This window comes from Astatotilapia calliptera, chromosome 9 (genome assembly GCF_964374335.1).
Source record: "Astatotilapia calliptera chromosome 9, fAstCal68.1, whole genome shotgun sequence".
Classification (NCBI taxonomy): Eukaryota; Metazoa; Chordata; class Actinopteri; order Cichliformes; family Cichlidae; genus Astatotilapia; species Astatotilapia calliptera.
This window is the reverse complement of record NC_137430.1, coordinates 32,280,533-32,300,102: the sequence shown is the minus strand read 5'-3', so window position 1 is coordinate 32,300,102 and position 19,570 is coordinate 32,280,533. Positions and strand designations below refer to the sequence as shown.

Here is a 19,570-nt window from a genome sequence, read left to right as displayed (position 1 = left end):
GAATGCAATCATAGTTAGTGTGAAGTCATCGGCTAGACAAACCAAAGAGGGATGCTGCACACTCATGTGGCAGTTATCCTTTTAGACTCTGTTGAGTGTTAATATTTAATAAATATAATATTGTATTTACAAAACCTTGAAACGAGCAACTGAGACTGTGAATAGATCAGGAAAGTGTTCACTAAGAGCGAACCAAACCTTTCCTCTCACAGAGTTCTCTACAGTCAGACTTGTTTTTGCCCCCTGCTGGCCATCAGAAGAAATACAGGTGTGCAGCACTTCCGGTGCTTTTCTACTCTAATTAATTCATTTTTACTAAAAGCTTCATTCACCCAATCACATACATGCGTTCATTTTCTCTGTACCCAACATTTATGCACACATTCACATAACTGTGAATGCACTGGGAGCAGCCCAGGGTTCAGTATCTCGCCCGAGGACACTTCAACATGCCGATTGGCGTAGCAGGTTAGTAGGAGACCCCATAATAATGAGGCATAATATGATGCTTCATATGGCAATGAGACATCGACTTCCCCAAGTCTCAAGCAGCCACAAAAACAGCTTGTCAGGTTTCGAACGCTGGTTCTCTGTCAGCTGTATAGTTTCCTCTCCAATCTCAGCCGGGCTCCTTACAGTCCAGTTAGCATGCACACAGGACCACAGTTTGGGTTTACATGCACACTTTCATACACTAAAGACATGTTAAAAATCAAACGTCTTCCATCTGGATCTACCGGCTTCTATTTTAGTCGTTGAGGAAGCCTATTGAAGGAGTTGACATTGGGTTAGATGGATTCTGTATCATCATCATCATCATTCTTTCTTTGAAGTTTCATGGTAAAGGTGTTTTTTTCCAGCTGAATATACTGAGAATAAGGGCTGTTGCTGTATTTTCGAACAGTATTTGGAACTTGGATCCATAATATGTCAACCTTTACTGAGACCATATTTGCAAAAGAGTCTCTGACTGTATATTGTACACTTTTGTTTGTCCACAAATTCTGGACAGATGGACAGTGCAAAACATAAATATGTCCCCAGAAACCTGCTCTGCAGAGGGCTAAGGCCTGCTCATCTGGATGCCCATCAGAAATCGCTCCAAAACAAGGAATTAGAGGAAGCAAACTGGGTTTGCTCTGTTCTTAAGAGATTAGGGACGGAAATGTTGAGTAAATGTGTCCTAGATCCAAATCCGTGACTCATGTCTTTGATCGCCTCTCCACCTGTGTTCTTCAGGGTCGCCATGTCAAAACTGGCCAGCTCGCTGCCATCAAGGTCATGGATGTCACAGGCGTGAGTGACACACACCGTCTTTAATCCAGCCTTTCTGTTATACTGGGACCGTGTGTGTTATTGGCATTGTGCTGCATCTGTCTCTGCGTTTGTGTGCTTTAGGATGAGGAGGAGGAGATTAAAGCCGAGATCAACATGCTGAAGAAGTACAGCCACCACAGGAACATAGCAACCTATTATGGAGCCTTCATCAAGAAAAATCCTCCAGGAGTGGACGACCAGCTCTGGGTTAGTCACACGAACACGTTTTGTTAGCTGAGCTTAAATCAGTCTGACTGAAAGCTCCCCTGACCCACAACGACAACACGTCCTGTATATAGAGATCAAAGGATGAGATGACTGATAGAGGTTTGCAGTGAAGTGAACAGTTAATAATAAACCCAAAAACTGCACGTATATTTGTGCAGCTGGTGATGGAGTTCTGCGGGGCCGGCTCGGTGACAGATCTGATCAAAAACACCAAAGGGAACTCCCTGAAGGAGGAGTGGATCGCCTACATCTGCAGAGAGATCCTCAGGGTAAGAACCAAAACGCTGTCGCCTATGTTTACATGTTTTCCCACAAAGAAGAAACACCCAGTTGTTTCCCAGAGGAACACCGTCAGAGTCTTTGCAAAAAAGAAAAAGTCTGCCACATGTGTGTGGACAAAACTGACAAGAAAGGAAATTTGTAAATGCATCTAAAATAAATGAAATCAAATTTATAACATTTATATAAATATAAATGACAGATTTGTAAGGAAAAATGCAGATTGGTTAATTATAAATGACAATCAACAATACAAATCTAACATGTACACCTGGTTTTGTGTATCTGCATATTTTGGCCTCAAAGAGCTGAACTGAAATAATGAAGCGATGAAGCTCACGGATTAGCGAGCCTCTCCTCTGCCTCCTGCTGTTCTGTTTTGGATCGTAAGACGACCTTTGCCACTTGTTTCCCCTTGTCTCCAGGGTCTGACCCACCTCCACCAGCACAAGGTCATCCACAGAGATATCAAAGGCCAGAACGTGCTGCTGACGGAGAACGCGGAGGTCAAACTCGGTGAGGAAGCAGCAGCATTTATTCTAAGTTTCATCCTAATTATGGTGACTTGTGTTATAGTTAGAAGGCTCCTGAGGGGCCGCTCTGGATGCGTGCTGTCAAAAACATAACATGTACAGCTCGGCACTGCACCGCAGCGCTATGAACAGTGTTTTGTGTGCAGTGGACTTTGGTGTGAGTGCTCAGCTGGACCGTACGGTGGGACGGAGGAACACGTTTATTGGGACCCCGTACTGGATGGCCCCGGAGGTCATCGCCTGTGACGAGAATCCTGATGCCACGTATGACTTCAAGGTAATTTATTCTAACTAACAGTCGCCTCAGGACTCGGTGAGCTAACTTTAGGCTTAACTTTGTACTAGGATACATCGTCATGGTAACCTATGCTGCACTAAACCACCACTGAGTTTCCTGAAAACAGAAGATCGTTCAGCCCTCGGTTTGTGGAACCCGAGAACATCGTCCACGGGCGCTTGTATTAGTGACGTGTGGAGCCATTTCACACAGTCGTGCTGGTTTTGTATTGATCCTATCGTTGGTAATGGATTAGGGTTTAGTTCATATTGATTCTGTGAGGTTAAACAGCACAGCTGGTGTTGCACAGACGCCAGTTTACCTGATAAACGAAAGGAGACTCGGGTGAAGTCATTAGCACAGGATCATATAAGATAAGTGATGATTTATAGAGCTTGTTTTTCCTGCTAAAAGTGTCTCCTCTGTTGGGCCCCGAGCAAACAAAATGAACCAGTCATTCTCAGCCTCCCCAGCTTCATGTTAGCACCAGCTTAAAGCTTGAGCAGGAGTCGTATGGGATGACCTGAGACGCTCTCTTGTGTTGGTCGATTTTCGCTGTCTTCATCCTGCCATAGGACAGCATTTGTCTCTGAGGTTTTCCTATAACAGCTCTCATCCTCCATCTCTGTGCTAATGTGTCTGTATGTATCCCTTCAAATTGCTCATATTTAGTTTTGCGTCTTGTTTTAATTACAAAGTTACAGCAGTGCTGTACAGTTTATGGGCGGATTTCCAGCTCAGCTACGCTTCATAAATCGTGTTTTTGCCTGGATGCTAAACATTAGCGTAACAGCTGATCTGATCAGGCTGTTGGAGCTCAGTGACGTCTCCGTGTTTGTTTGATCTGAACTGAAGGAGCATTTAAATCTGCACTTAATAAGCTGGGATAAGATCTCACGAGTACAGATCCAGTTTAACAGTGCACGCGTGATTTTCCACACTGGTCAAACAAACCTAAATAAGTACACTTTAAAACGAAGGAAAAGGTAAAGTTTTTCCTGCTTTTCTTTTTTATTAAATTGCCCTCACGGAGCTCCTGTAGTTCAATTTCTCGTCCGAGTCAAACTGCTTGTAGCTGTGAACAAACAGCGCGCACTGACCTTTAAAAACAATCCCTCTCACATCATATCTGTTGTTTTTTGGAGTTGTGTAATCTCTGATTATTGCTACCCGAGCGCACCAACAGAAACGAGTATCGTTCCTTCAGAGAGCTGAAATCAGTGGGTCTGCAGCGGTTACTGTAAGAGGAGCGCGCTGTTATGGGGACAGGACGAACCCCTGTGGCGAGCTGGTGGAGGATGTGCGCCTACACCATTAACTCCAACCCTCCGGGGCTTTACGTGACGAGAAAGCCTGAGTCCGTCTGACAGCACGAACAGCTCAGATCTGCACCTAAAAACAGAAACATAATAATAATAATATGGTTGAAATGTTAAAGACGGGCATCTCCAGCACAGGCACAGATGGGGAGCTGACTGTATTTTTATCGCTTAACAAGTACACCGATTGGCGCGCCGATCTCCTGAAAGTGTTGAGTCGGTAACACGTTGGGAGGATGTGAACGTTTCGTGTTTCTCTCTCTGCAGAGTGATCTGTGGTCGCTCGGTATCACAGCCATAGAGATGGCAGAGGGAGCGCCACGTAAGTGTGATTACACCGTTATCAGCTGACACTCACAGCACAGTTTGTCTGCGAGCTAAACGACTAAATCGATGTCTTTTTCTTTTTTCTCTTTCTGCTTTGCACCTCTTCTTCTTCTTCCTGTCTCCTTCCCTCCCCTTCTTTTATCCTGCAACTTTAAATACTTCCTTTCCTCTCCCTTCCTTTCCTTTCCTTTCCTTTGCTCTCCTTTCCTTTCCTATTCTCCTGTCTTCTTCTCCCATTTCATGTCTCATCATTTCTTGTCTCTTGTCCTTCCCTTTTGTCTTATTTCCTGCTCTTGCTCCACCTTTGCATCATTTCCTTTCTCTCATCTCCTCTCCTTTCCTTTATCCACATTTTGGCACCTTTCCTAATCTCATCTCCTCTCTCCCATTTTTCCTTTTTAATTTTTTTAATTCCTATCTTTTTGCTTTCTTTCCTTTCCTCTCTCTCCTTTCCTTCCTTTTGCCTCCTCAGCTCTGTGTGACATGCATCCAATGAGGGCGCTCTTCCTCATCCCCAGAAATCCTGCCCCGAGACTCAAATCAAAGAAGTGGTGAGTCACTTAAACGCACACACATGCTGTCAGACATCTCTACACAAACACGATGTGACAGTGGCCTGTAAGAGGGTAAAGCTGCAGCTCTCCCTTTAATGAAGCTGCTGTTTTAAGAGAGAGAGCTATCAGCGATTAACTGGTGTGTGTGCTCGCGGTCAGGTCGAAGAAGTTCCAGTCGTTCATAGAGAGCTGCCTGGTGAAGAGTCACAGCCAGAGGCCGAGCACCGAGCAGCTCCTCAAGCACCCCTTCATCAGAGACCTCCCCAACGAGCGGCAGGTCCGCATCCAGCTGAAGGACCACATCGACCGCACCAAGAAGAGGAGGGGCGAGCGAGGTGAGCAGGCACTAACTCACCTCAGCTCACAGCTGCCTGAAGCCTCCGCTGTCAACAGATGTAAACACTGACCTGAAATCTCTGTTTGTTTTCCCCTCAGATGAGACGGAGTACGAGTACAGTGGGAGTGAGGAAGAGGATGAAGAGAGGGACATAGGAGAGCCCAGGTATGTTTACTCATGCCGTAGCCTCCACTGTAGCTGCTGGTGTTAACAGGCAGAAATCTAGAATCCAAAACTGAAGCACCACAAATCCAGTTGCCGGAGTGGCAGCGACAGTGAGACACTCCCCATCGACTCCCACAGCTTTGCAACAGAAATGAACGGTTTACAGCCTGTTACAACACAATGATTTGGTCTTTGTAGATACCTTCCACCTTCACAAGTGTTTAAAACAAAATAACTCACGTGTTTAAATTTATTTAGGGCTTAAAGTTAGAGGTCTGGCTGCTCTATGCTACAGCTGTCTATTAAACATCCTTTCAGCTGACTCAACGCTGACACCAGCCTCAAGTGGCCACTACAGGAACTGCAGCTTCTTGGAACTTCAGCTGTAGCTTCACTTGCAGTCTCAGAATTTACCGCTTCATATAACAACCATGGACTTACTTACAGATGTGACACTTTAACAGTTTACGAATGCAGGCACTTCACGTTCTGTAACTCCACCCTGTCATCTGACGATGCTCACTCTTAGCTCCAAAAAACATGATGGGTGTTCAGAAACAGAGTTCACAAACAAAAACATTATGGTGGCTAAACTTCTCTTTTATTTAGCAAAGACCTGCTATATGCTCCCATTATTACTGCTGCTCGTCCATAGGTTTGCAGATACGCTAAAACTCAAACAAGTCTTAATCCTGTTCCAGCTCCATCATCAATATTCCGGGCGAGTCCACGCTGAGGCGAGACTTCCTGCGTCTGCAGCTGGCCAATAAGGAGCGGTCGGAGCTGATCCGGCGTCAGCAGCTGGAGCAGCAGCAGAACGAGGAGCACAAGCGCCAGCTACTGGCCGAGAGACAAAAACGTATAGAAGAGCAGAAAGAGCAGCGGCGACGGCTGGAGGAGGTAGATTTAAGACCGCAGATAATAATAATAATGACAACGATAGATTGTTACGTTACACACAGGAAGTCGATTTGTCCTTCGGCTGTTTGAATCTGTGAGAAACAGATCAGAATGATTATAAAGTCACTTTTCCTGCATGTGAAACACATCACACCTGTTTGTTAGCACCTCAGCTCATCCAAATGCCAGGAAAACATGCCTGACGCGCACACACAGACACACACGGACATGCAGACAGCTGAGGTGTTGTGTAAAACGGTTTCCACCTACAGCAACAGCGTCGCGAGCGAGAGCTGAGGAAGCAACAGGAGCGAGAGCAGAGGAGGAGGTATGAAGAGATGGAGCAGCTCCGCCGCGAGGAGGAGAGGAGGCACGCCGAGAGAGAGCAGGTACGGAAACACCTGACTGACAGGTGTCATACGGGGGGGTGTGGCTTCTCAGCACATCTCCTGTCAGTTACTCTGATGAGCGACTGAAACATGGAAATGTCAAATCAGAGAAGACGCTACAGAGATGATGTAATAGGAGAATTTCACATATTGTAGATGCTGGCCTCCAGACACCAGGGGGCGCTGTAGAAAGAATTTATGGTAGTTAATTTGTACATTAATCATAAATAAATGAGCTTTACAACAACTAGAACAGGGAACAGGAACATAAACTTCTTACAGAGAATAAGAGACTTAAATAAGCTCTCACTAATCTTTGAGAATTATTATTAATGTCTTAGGAAACAACTCGCAGCTGTTACACGAGCAAATTTGAACCAATTGTTAAATAAACACAAATTAATTAGCTCTACTGTTGTAGCAACACATTCATAATAAACCAGATGGTTTGGTGTTCCGACCAAATCATTGATGACTGTGCGCTCCGTCCCTCACTCTGAGCTCAGCTCTGTGTTTTATTGCTTTACACACTCAGTTAGCTGAAAGCTAAAGGAGCATTTTTCCTCATTTTACTTCTGCTTCACAGCCTGTGAGAACTCTCGTGCTGCATCACTCCTGCATTATTCATGCAGGGTTTAAATGAGACCTGAATTAAAGAAATTTCCAAGCTGCATTATGGGAAATGAAGGTTTCTAATGTCTCTAGAGCTTATCCTACAGTGGAGATTAAAAGTCAGCATGACTCAGCTTAAAACTACATGACTGTAAAACTTCATTTTATCTCAAACATTTATGCAAAAATGTATGATTGTGCAGTAAAAGGCTGTGCTAATATTTTAAGCACCAACACAAATAATCCTCCTTTAATCCGTCTACAACCTTTGACGTGTGATGTGTGTAAAATGGTAAACAGATCACTTAAAACAGTCGTGGTCTACACGGAGCTTCTGTTCTAACTGTGTGACTACAGTTCATGACGTTTTCCACATTTAAAATATTCAGATTGTACGTTTTTCAAGTTTGTGGCTTTAATGCATTTTAAATTTGGCATTTAAATTGGATTTAATCAAAGAAGCTTGTAATTAGTTAGCTTTTTGTGTTTCTGGACCAAAATGGAAATTCAGTCATGTTGCTTCAGCCTAAAAATACATTTACTCAAACCTCTAATTTCAGAGGTTTATAATTAATGTCAAACAATTCTGCGATTATAGATTACTCTTTACTCTTTTTGTCCCAAAACTTTAAGCAACAGAAAGCAGCCGCTTGCAGATATAATCCCTCTGCAGCCTTTAACGTGGTATCGATCGTTTTATGGAGCCGGTCACTCGTGAAATGTGACAACAGAACATTTTCTAGTCCAGAAAAATCTGTGATGTGACTGAGGGGAAACATGCTACATGATGAGGCTTTAAGGTTTCACCGGATGATGAGGAGCATGTCTGACAGACAGAGAAAACTCGTTTTAACGTGTAAACCTGCGCTACGTGAAGGTTTTACACACAGATGTGGGCCGTGTGCTCGTTGTGGTTCGGGTTGCTGATTTTCAGCTGCAGGGTCGCCACACCTCCAGCCTGATACTGTAACACACGAGACTTATAAATGACTCGTAGTTAACTTCGCAGCAGCGCTTCCTTAACGCTCTCTCAGACAGAGATTTCTTCCTCTTGCACAGCTGATTTCACACTGATCTTTAACACTGCCATCTTAATAATAAGCATGTTGTCTTTCTGTTCTACTAATTACGGCCTCCTGCTGTTCCTCTTTTTTCTCTCCTCGCCTGTTCCTGACTAAATCCCTACTTTCACACCTCTTCAACAAATCTCCTACTTTTGGCTGTCCTCCTCCTCTTTCCTTTTTCCTTTTCTTCTATTTCCTCCTCGGGTGATGTCACTGGTTGCCTGGGCTCCGATTCGCTTCCATTTCTCCTGGTCGCTCTCTGATTGGCTGCCTGTGGTGCTGGCTGGGGCTGCTGATTGGTTAGGAGTATATCCGTAGACAGCTGGAGGAGGAGCAGAGGCAGCTGGAGATCCTGCAGCAGCAGCTCCTGCAGGAGCAGGCCCTACTGCTGGTAACACAACACACAAACACACACAGACTGATGAAGGGCAGAGCCTAACGCCGGGCTCAAAGTACCCTGCTTTGATTTTTTATTCACATAAAACTCAAAGTGCCTTAAACTCTAAGATACACAATCTGAAATATTACAGTGAAAGCTTCAACAATCAGATGACTGTTTTTTGGCGACAGCGGGGAGGAAGAACTCCCTGTTAACAGGAAGGGACTTCCAACAGAACCAGACTCAGAGACGTGTTGACATCTGCTGTGATCGGTTGGGGGAAGACGAGAAAGAGAAGTGAAAGAACAGAAGCATGAACTAGAAGCAGATTTGTTAATCCTATTCCAACCCTGGATTCTACAAATGTAGCGAGCTTGGTCATTCAAACCACAGATGGGTGCAGCTGCCACGATAACTCGTTTGTTATTGAAGTCCTTTTTTCATGGACATTTATAGAACCACAAGTCTTTTTTGCTTTCAACCAGAGCAGTCGCCCCCTGCTGGCAGGTAGAAAAAGAAATCAGATTTCAGGCAGTAGCATGTTGGCTTAGACCCAGAGGTCACGTTGGTTTAAAAAAACAATATTTATTATTTGGGCATTTTTTAATGCAGCAGCCGTGACGACTAAACAGGAAGGAGAGAGCAGGGGAAAGCACAGCAGTCACACTCAAACCTGGGCTGCTGCATTTTGGCCTTGTCGTGGTCTCCGGTGAGCTAACCTGGAACTCGGGGAAGGCTTCACTGTGTGTTGTCACACAGTGGTGATCATTTGAATTTGTTTGTGTTAATTGTTAAAACGCTACATGATTCATTCACATAGGAAGGGCCTCAGGTCTCCAGGCCTGGGATTGATGCTCCCGGGTGAGTTCAGTGGGAGGCTGATGTGCAGGCTAGCTTGGGAGCAGCTTTAGGTTTGCTTGATTTCTAAGCTTCGTTATGTTCTGCAATAAGTTTTAGGAGTTTTTCCCACCCAGAAGCACCTGGAAATGCCTCGTTTGTCTGATAAGCGCTAAGGATGCTACATTATACCTGGTGAAGAATGCTAGCTCCAAGTTTGCTTCCTCTACCATCACCCAGTGCTTTACAGCCTCCTAATCTAAAGTCAGTTTGATGTGCATTAACAGTTAACAGTGTGGGGCTTTTTCTCCTGCTGAGTGGGCATCATGGTTGCCTTCTTTGTATCCTCTATCCAAGCAACTTCCTCAACTAAACCACAAAGAGTGTTTGCAGCACTTAAAGAATTCCTGAAACAACTATTTCCTGCTGAGCGCTTTGAGGCAGAAGAACAACTACAGAAAAAATAATCTCCTGAATCTGTCCGGAGTTCAAACAGCACGTTTCTGTTTCACACACTGATAAATCAGTTGATTTATAATAGCTCTGAATCAAGGGAGAAACAGATGGACTGATTACCTTTCAACCTAACAAGCAGCTACTAAACCCCAAAGTAAAGGAAGACCTCGTACTGAGCAGGGAGCATTCACCCATAAAGGAGTGGGCTGCGTTCCTAAAACTTCAGTTCAGTAAAAGCCACCACTGGCCCCAAAATGTAAGATGTCCAGGCACGATTGGTCAGGTTTCCCCAGGTACACGAGAGACTAGATGATAATCGTTCGAGGCTATGAGACCCCAGCTTTACGCTCATCTCTCAGAAAGCAACCGAAATAACACTCACTGAATATTTTATAATAATAATGGATTGGATTTATATAGCGCTTTTCAAGGCACCCAAAGCGCTTTACAATGCCACTATTCATTCACTCTCACATTCACACACTGGTGGAGGCAGCTACAGTTGCAGCCACAGCTGCCCTGGGGCAGACTGACAGAAGCCAGGCTGCCATATCGCGCCATCGGCCCCTCTGGCCAACACCAGTAGGCGGTAGGGTAAAGTGTCTTGCCCAAGGACACAACGACCAGGTCCACGGTCGCCCCAAAGCTTGGGACTTATTTATGTCCCTTTAAAAGTTTAAATTCTTATAATTACAATAACAGCTCATGACGCACACACTCTGTCCTCAGAAGTCAGTTTTAAAAGGTCCCAATCGAAACCAAATCACTAAGATTATTGTCTGAGCGATGGCATGTTCAGGTGCAAAGAGCGAGGTCCAGGTCTGCAGGAAGTCACTTCCAGAGTCGGCTCTCATTGGTTCCTAAAAATCAAAGCAGCACGGTTTCCAGGAAGTCTGCCTGTTTATTGTTTACTCAAATAAATAAAGTGTGACGCGAAGGTGAGGCCAGTCAATAATCGATCAATACCAACCAAGCCGAGATGACTCACGCGTCGGGCTTTTCTTTTTTTCACAGAAAAAGTTAACAAACATCAAATCAATCAGCACACGCAGCAGTGGGCGTGTCAGTCGATGGCCACCGGCGCTGGGAAGACTTTATTCAGCTTCACCGTTTGTGATGATGCGTCTTCCTCAGTCAGTGACATCAGAACAGTCAGGGGTGCAAACTGATCAGTGCGCACGCACACACACACACACACACACACACACACACACACACACACACACACACACCGTGTTTCCATATCTTTGTGGGGACATCTAATTGACACAATGCTTCCCTAACCATCAAAATGAGCGCCTAATCCTAACCCTGACACTAAACCCACATTGTGACTCTGAAACGTCTTCAAACTCGTAGGAATTGGGATTTTGTCCCCAGAAGGGCCGTTGGTCCCCACAAGCACAGTAAACGTTCACGTTTTGGTCCCCACAAAGATACGTAAACACAGTCACTCACACACACACACGCCTAAAAGGTCTGCTGCAGTCTTTCACACGTGGCTCAGATAAATGCCAGACCTCTAAAGGGACGTTACAGTGTGAGGAGAAATGTCAGCCGATGGCATTCAGCTCGTCACTTATGACCCTCGACGTAAGAACACACGCTTCTCTAAGATTTCTTTTTATATTTAAGAATTTTCCTCTTTCAGTCAATTAATAGAGAAACAAATGGGGAAAAAAGAAGTAAAGTATAAAGTGCGGGATGCGTTTCAAAAAGCTCATTTTACATTGATAGTGACTGTAATAGTTCTATAATCTGATGCTTTAAATGAATATTAAAATTGTGCAGCACCATCAAAGTTTGCCTTGAACCAAGATCTGCAGACGGCGTGCAGCTCTGCATGTTCCTGTGGCTGCAGCTCTGCTACACACTGACGTTCCTTTACGCAGACCAGTGTCATTCCCAGCATCTTTACCTTTAGTAGCCATTACTTTCATTTCATGTCACAGATCAGCTCAAAGACTGTGAGAAGAACTTGGGGGTAAGAAAAAGGTGGAGCTCATAGAACTAATTAGCACCTGCAGCAAAGCAAACAAAGACACCCAGAGCTCAGGTGGCTCGGAGGTCGTTATCAAGATACATCAAATTAAACGTGTTCGTGATATCATAAAACAACTCCTCCCCAGTGCAGTGTCGCTCCATGCTGCTTAGTTTTGGTGCATCATTCATTAAAATAACCAAAAAGCACCTCAAAGGTTCGACAGCGTCTGACGTGTCAGGCCTAACGTGCAGGATGGAAGCAGCAGAGACGGACCTCACGCTTGTTCTACTCAGAGGCAGCAGCAGAGTTAGCCAGCATGGCAATTAGATTTTTGAGCCATCAAATGTTTTGTAATTGTGTTGCAGTCACTGGAGTGCTCTTGGATCATTTCTCCACCCACAAATGTCTACTCCTAACAGCCAGTGGCAGAGCTACTTCCTTCCAAACTACAGCTGATAGCTGGAATTAACAAGAGCTTCTGAGGAAGTCGTGCGATTCTTTCTGCATGTATCTAAAAGTTCAATCAAAGAGCTCCACTTTTTCAGCTCTCTCTCATCCTGATAGTCAGCAGTGTCAGCGGGCTTCGCAGTCTGTGGGAGAATCTCAGCGGGTGGGTTTTGCATTTGGTCTAAACACACCACAGGACCAGTGCTCTGGTGTCTACATGCAGATCAAATGCAAGCTGGTCTCAAGACGTGCAGGATAATTAAAGTAGCATAAAGGTTTCTCTTTGCACTCGTGCACACAGGCCATGTTGAGCTGAGCACACGAGCCTGTTTGTTTGAGGAAATGTGATCCTTGTTGTTTTTATCTCTGCAGCTCGACCTGCGCTCAGCTGACGTCTCTCTGTTCTGTGTGCAGGAGTACAAGAGGAAGCAGATCGAGGAGCAGCGGCAGGCCGAGCGGCTGCAGAGGCAGCTGCAGCAGGAGCGGGCGTACCTGGTGTCGCTGCAGCAGCAGCAGGAGCCGGCGCGACCGCCGCAGGACAAGAAGCAGCTGTACCACTACAAGGATCAGGCGCCCAGCAGCAACGACAAGCCCACCTGGGCCAAAGAGGTAGCCTGCAGGCACGCAGTTTCACACGACGAGCCTTACTTTCTTTCATTTTAGTGCCGGTGCATGCTTCTGGGGGGGCACAAGTCATTTAACCGGCAACATCATTTATGTTGATGAGTGTGGAAGAAGCTGTTTCAAGGCGGCTTTGCTCTGATTGGCTGCCCCTCGCAGCAGAGGTGGCCATATTAGTGACACCCTGTCCCCGCTGACATCACACAGAGCCTGAAACTGATTGTTGATTTTTTGATGCTTTTGATCGATTACTACAAACAAATCTTTGCATAAAATAAAGACAAAATGAAGAATACAGCTACATTTAAACAAGTTTTTTGCCACATGTTATGAGAAACATTCGATCGCACTAAAAGTCAGACTATTGTTTGTTTTCCCTTTGTGACTATTGGAAAAGTGGTTAAGCACCAACACCTTCCAACATGTTTCAAGAAAAGAGCTTTTACCGCTCTGAGGATGTGACGCTGCTGTGCAAACAGGTGCTGCTAGCATCCAAATGTGCACACATACACTCAGGTGAAGCTCTGCTGCAAAGACAAAAGGCTGGTTTATATGTGGGAGCAGGAACAAGACTCTACCCACTGAGCAGCTTGTGGTTCCACTCAGACTCACACAAACAGATGTTTCCATTTATAGCAGCACTAACTGAGCTGGAGTCGTGTGAATCAAAGGCCAGCGCGCTCTGTTTGTTCAGGACGCGCTTCGAGTTTCCCACCCTGCAGGCATCATCGGAGCTGATCTGCAGAAGAGTCTGCGATAAATAAAAGTGACAACTTTCTGATTTCTTTCATTTTCCAGGTGAAACAGCAGAGCGGCAACAAACAGGCGGAGAAACTACCAAAATAAGAGTTTCATTTTAAAAAGGCTTGATGTGTAGTGACTTGAGTCGTCCGTGTTCGTCACTAACAGGGTGATGAGCTCAGCGTGTTAAAGGTCAAACTGAGTCGTAGTGAGATGTTTTTCTGCCTTTTGGAGTGTTTCTGTAAAGAGGGCTTACATTCCTCCCATCAAACAAATGTGAATGCAGATCACAGATCTCACTCTCTGGACACCAAAACCAGCGAGTGTCCTCCTCCTGTCCTCCTCCTGTCCTCATGTGCGTCTTCTCCTCGTTAAACACCCACCTTGCCTTCCAGGTGATGCATCGAGCTCAGAGCAACTCCCCCCGCATCGCCCCAAAGAACTATAACTCCTTCACAGAGAAGCAAGACATCAACTTTGAAGAGCTCCTCAAGCTCCCTGGGTACAAACCTCGGCCCCGTCCCCCCTCCTACCCTGTCCACGTCAGCCCCACCAGACATCACATTCACACACCTCGAATCCGCATCACCTGCGTCCCCGAGCCCGCCTACTCTGAGCCTGTGGGGTCCCGGAGGAGCCCTGACAGGAGTCCCGACAGGAGCGCTGACTCCAGGGGCCGCAGCCCCAGCCGCTTGGTTAGTCGGAGGAGGAACAGATGCTTCCTCATCTTGCCGTCTGTCCAGCTTCCTAATTAACCTCCTGCTGGGATGATTTCCCTTTAATCTCTAATAAGAGCTCCTCTAACCAGGTGAACTGTCTAACTGTAACTCTGGGATGATGTGGACTCCTCCCTTTCTCACCTCCTCTCACCACTTGGATCTGTTGGTTAAGCTCCTCTTTGATTGGCTACCTCTGCACTTTCAACCACTTTAGCTCAAAATGTTGAGTTTCCACGGACACCATGCTGTTTGCAGACACACTCATTTACAGGGCGCGCAGTGATGTCACATATAGCATACTGATGTATTCTTATGGCATATCTACAGCATATATAGGTGTAGACGAAGGAATAACCTAGGTAACCTAGCCAAAATGTATGGCACGCCTACAGCGAGCCTACAGAGTAGCTCCTACACATCTATGCTGTAGCAAACCTGCAGCTTACCTGTGTACCTGCATGTCTACCTCAGAGCTGCCCCACGATGGCCTTTACTGCACTAACATTCTCACGTTCAGCACAAACGTTTTGTGCAGAGATAAGTATTAAATCTCTCTAACAAAGAAAAGACGACGATACAGCTGAAGCAGTTCTGCTGCAAAACAAGGACATTAGTTGATACCAGATGAGCCCAGAGTTTTACTAGTGTGTATTTCTTTAAAAAAAGCATATTTATCCTAAAATTTGAACCTGCAAATCTCATTTTTTCTTCTATTCCTGTTAATTATCTGGAATACTGAAGAGGTGTATGTCACTGAAACACAAGTAAACCCATGTTTTGCTCCGGGGCTCCAACTACATGGTGGTCAGTGACTCCAGCAGAGACCCTTCAAATGTTTTTTATGCAAGTTAAAATTTGGATTCCACAAACAGCATCGCTGACATGACATATTTTGTTGTTTTGGGGATGTATGTAAGAACACTTGGTCGCTGTAACACCTGCCCTCTTACTTTTCTTTCCAACTCTTAACTTTAACCATCGCTTTCCATTTTACAGGCTACTGACTGTGCTGGTGCTGCAGGGTGATCTCTACCCAGAGCAGCTCTCACTCTGGTGCTTCTCAAACCTATGCTGTGCATGCTGTTGTATAATATTTACAGGTCATTTGAGTTTATCTGGTGATTTAGAGCAATAAAGAGGATAAAAGCGGGTAAGAGTTTAAAGCCACCCAGACTGAGAGCTGCTCTGTTATTGCATGCTGTGATTTTATCTCTAACATGTACTTAATCAGATTTCCTCTTCGAGGCTTCATGTTAACTTCATGTTAAATTCCAGGTTGTTGAAGTCGTTGTTTGTTCTGTAACATTGGTTTTATTTGCCTTTTACACTCTTACACAGAAGGTACGAGCTCATAAAATCTGTGTTTCATGTGTGAACTCTGCTGATTTTGTCCAAACCATAAATTAGGGCCACTTTAAACTCATGACAGACACACATTTAGGGCAGAGCTCCAGGTCTGCCCCCTGGTGGCAGCTGGTGGACAGATGTAGGACAGCTGCAGCTATATCGGTGTTTCTCCCTGCGGACGCTGAACATGGAAAGCACACTGTGTGCAGATAGGTCTACCCTCATCTCCCAGGATTTCCCTTCGAGCTTCAGAAGAGCAAATGTTTCCATCACAATGTTCCCCTCTAAAAACACATGACCGCCGTTTAGAGAGAACCGACCCTGTGGAGGTGCACCTCATCGGGGGCCGCAGGTGACGTGTGCAGCCAGCTCAAAACCATCAGACGTGATAGTTTGTTAAGCTGACAGTAGAGGAACGAAGAGCAGACTTACAGTGTTTTACAATTTAATGAGAAGCAGCTGAATTCACACAGAAAACAACTTCTTTTAAAAAGTCACTTTTGTCTGACCTGAAGACAAATAAGTTCTCCTGTAGATTTACAAGCTGAAATCATCAGCCACAGTAACCAGCAGCAGAATATGAAACTGAGGGAAAGAGATCAGATGTGAGCTCTTTATTTAACTAATGCAGGAGAAAAGGCCCTGAGACAGACTTCACTTTACTGCACTGTAAAACACATTTCAGGTCAAATTCATACAGGATTTGTATCTAATTATGTAAAGATAGCAAAGAAGGTAAAAGTAGACATACTTAATGTGTAATAATGCCCCAATCAGTGTTTCATGTTGGTAATAGTTAAGTATATAATAAATGTAATAAGTTCAGTAAAGGCCAACGTACTGATTTTCTAGATGAATCAATGTGTTTGTTTAAAAAATCCAAATACAAAGAGTCAATTTTCCATCTACACACTTCAGCTCCAACTAATAATTACATTTTTAAAACATTTCCACAAACATTTCCACAGAAGCTCAAATAAATCAAGTCATTGGGAGAATTAACGGCACCACCGCTGGCTGGAGATCAGACCTCCAGATGTTGGTTTAGCCACATGTGAGAACAGCCGTTATCTTTTAATGACGCCTGTTTTTATTTCGTATCCATCAAACGCTTCATTAAGTCCGATACTTCCAGTTTTCATTTACAGTTTGACATGAACTAAAACATCTTCCTGTTGGGAGCAGAACAACGTGATATCTATGTAAATATGAATAAGTGTATATCACGTACTGCAGAAAAAGTCTTCACCGAAGTTCATCTAAATGTTTGTGTGCAGAGATGCACACAAACAATAAACAATATTGAGCTGTAAACAGTAACTCTGCTTCTTTAGCAGGTTAATAAACCTGTGCAGCAAAGAGATTCATTCACTGTCATGTGTCTGATGTGCTGCTTCTGCTGTTGCTCCTGTGTTATAGTTTTAAATTGTTGTGGTGAAGCCAGCTTCATTTTCTGCATCTTTCGAGCATTAAAAGCAGTAAATAGACGTCATTTTTAAACGAATCCATTTAGCTCTGCACAGAACGAGCTGTTTCCTCTGATTTCAGCAGAAGCACAGTTTAACCTCCTGAAACAATTATTCGTTTCTACCTGAGGAACAAAACTGGAACAAAATGTCTCAGACTTGGTAACGAGCTACAGGAAAACTCCCAGAAGAAGAAATCAGTCAAATCAGCTTTAAAACCAAAACATGTGAACAGACACACACAGCTTAGAGGACACTTTCACCATGGTGTGTGTGTGTGTGTGTGTGTGTGTGTGTGTGTGTGTGTGTGTGTGTGTGTGTGGGAACATTACAAGCTGAACCTCTTCTCCTGCATTGCAGCATAAAGTCTCCAACCGGATCTCAGACCCAACCCTGCCGCCTCGCTCCGAGTCCTTCAGCAGCGGGGGCATCCAGCAGGCCCGGACTCCGCCCATGCACCGCTCCATGGAGCCACAGGTGTGTGACCTGTGTTTGTGTGTTTGTCTGAGTGTGATATACGTTGGTACGGTGCAGTGGAATTCACTGGTTCTCTGGGACTCACCAACTGGCCCGTCTCTGAAACAGGAAGAGAGGATTAGACTCAGGACTGTGGATGTTGTGGTTATGAGGTTGTCCTCTCTGCTAGCTTCAGTATCGTGTCCACAGGATGTCAGTTTAGTTTAGTTTAACTCGCTTTAGCTTTTTCTTTTTTAATCAATCAGTGAGAAGAGCTCCTTTCGTGATCAGCGTTCAGGCCCCTCAATAATGTCTCTCAGTTATTGGACACAAAGAAATTTGTACATAAAATATTTGCAGAGAATGAAGCGTGTGCGTGTCCTGGACATGCACGCACATGCAGATACAAACCCTCCACACTTCTGTGGAACCGTCACAGATGCCCACGAGTGCATTTTAACGTGATGAATTCAAAGATCGGCGAGTGTTGGAGCCAGCGAGGTCGCTCCGTGTCGTCGATGCGTCCGATCGTCACGGACACACGTGGGTTTTGGTTTCATCAAAGGCGAAGCAGCTGAAATGAAACTCTGAGCTCTTTTGAACATCAGCAGAGTGGCCTCATTAGTGCAGGAGAGGCTTATGTGAATGGGATTAAGTGTCTGAGAGGAGCTAGAGTGAGACAAAGATTAATAAGGAGATTGTCGGGTGTGATGGAGCGGTGTCGGCAGGCGGTGACGCAGCATTGTGCTAGAAAGTGCGCAAAGCTTTGTGACGGCTTTTGATCGTATAGATGAAGAGCAGGAGGATCAGGATGAGCAGTTATTGCGAGTTTCTCCTTTGTGAGTATTTGAGTTGAAAGTTATGTATCTTTGCAGTATCACCAGCCATCCCTGCAGCGAGTCTCTCATGCTGTGGTGGAGGTCCAGCTGCACCGTCTGTAGTCTTTTCTGATCTGCAGCAGGAGTGAGCTCGGCGTAGTGGCTCTCCACCCTCTGGGCTCTGGTTGGACTGACCCTCCAGCTGGCAGCAGGTATCAAGATTAAAATAAGGGGCCCGGAGGAATGAGAGTGCTTGATCAGAAATAAATACAGTGAAGAAAACTGGTGCATGAAATGTTGTAATAATAAAAGCGTCGTGAAAGCCTGCACTGGAATCACTGTTTGATTTCAAATCCACTGTGATGGAGTACAGATGCAAAATGACAGGCATCCAGTCGGCAGGGTTACTTATCAGTAACAGTACGTTTGGTTCTGGGTCTCAGCTTGTCTGAGGAGTTTTCAGCAGTTTATAGGTGTCACCCCCTCAAACTGGGTGGGGTCTGTTTATGTTATGGGAACAGTGGATGGTAATGGAAATAAGCAAGATGGAAACATGCCAGACTTTTCCTTGACATCTCTCCGTCTGTGCTCAAGTAAAGCCGGTCTGTGGGGAGTAGTTTCAGTAAAACTCTGGTAGGAGCTGAGTCCTGCAGGTGTGATGCACCTGTTTGTATGACATCAGGAGACACGGACAAACTCCTGGGTTTGGACAGAACGCTGCTGCACGTCACCAGCAGGAGGCGCTGTTTGTCTGCTGGGCTGTTGGAGAAAATACTCACACACACACACACTCTCACACACACACTCACACAGTGCACTGCGAGGAGTGTTTTCCCTCCTCCGTGACCTCATCTTCCTTCCTCTGCATCACTCCTCCTGTATTGTTTCCTCTTGACTTGCCTCCTAATCACTCTGTCCTGATCCTGCTCTCTCCCCTCCACTTTGCCTGTTTCCTGCCTGCGCGCATGTGTGTGTGTGTGTGTGTGTGTGTGTGTGTG

General features: G+C 45.2%; 1 protein-coding gene across 10 annotated transcripts in view; it reads left to right on the top strand.

Annotated features, from left to right (window-relative positions):
• Positions 1 to 19,570, top strand: part of tnikb (TRAF2 and NCK interacting kinase b) — a 67,285-nt gene that overhangs the window by 28,299 nt on the left and 19,416 nt on the right. For 5 of the 10 annotated variants that reach the window (XM_026180617.2, XM_026180614.2, XM_026180616.2 and 2 more), the window contains exons 3-17: positions 1,240 to 1,296; positions 1,399 to 1,524; positions 1,704 to 1,814; positions 2,250 to 2,340; positions 2,504 to 2,634; positions 4,221 to 4,275; positions 4,753 to 4,831; positions 4,994 to 5,169; positions 5,270 to 5,336; positions 6,038 to 6,236; positions 6,509 to 6,625; positions 8,606 to 8,692; positions 12,819 to 13,013; positions 14,162 to 14,461; positions 17,659 to 17,775. In XM_026180617.2, coding sequence (XP_026036402.1) covers positions 1,240 to 1,296; positions 1,399 to 1,524; positions 1,704 to 1,814; positions 2,250 to 2,340; positions 2,504 to 2,634; positions 4,221 to 4,275; positions 4,753 to 4,831; positions 4,994 to 5,169; positions 5,270 to 5,336; positions 6,038 to 6,236; positions 6,509 to 6,625; positions 8,606 to 8,692; positions 12,819 to 13,013; positions 14,162 to 14,461; positions 17,659 to 17,775 — 1,908 coding nt within the window. The remainder of the gene's footprint in view (positions 1 to 1,239; positions 1,297 to 1,398; positions 1,525 to 1,703; positions 1,815 to 2,249; positions 2,341 to 2,503; positions 2,635 to 4,220; positions 4,276 to 4,752; positions 4,832 to 4,993; positions 5,170 to 5,269; positions 5,337 to 6,037; positions 6,237 to 6,508; positions 6,626 to 8,605; positions 8,693 to 12,818; positions 13,014 to 14,161; positions 14,462 to 17,658; positions 17,776 to 19,570) is intronic. The other 5 variants (XM_026180622.2, XM_026180621.2, XM_026180615.2 and 2 more) reach the window with 2 other exon arrangements.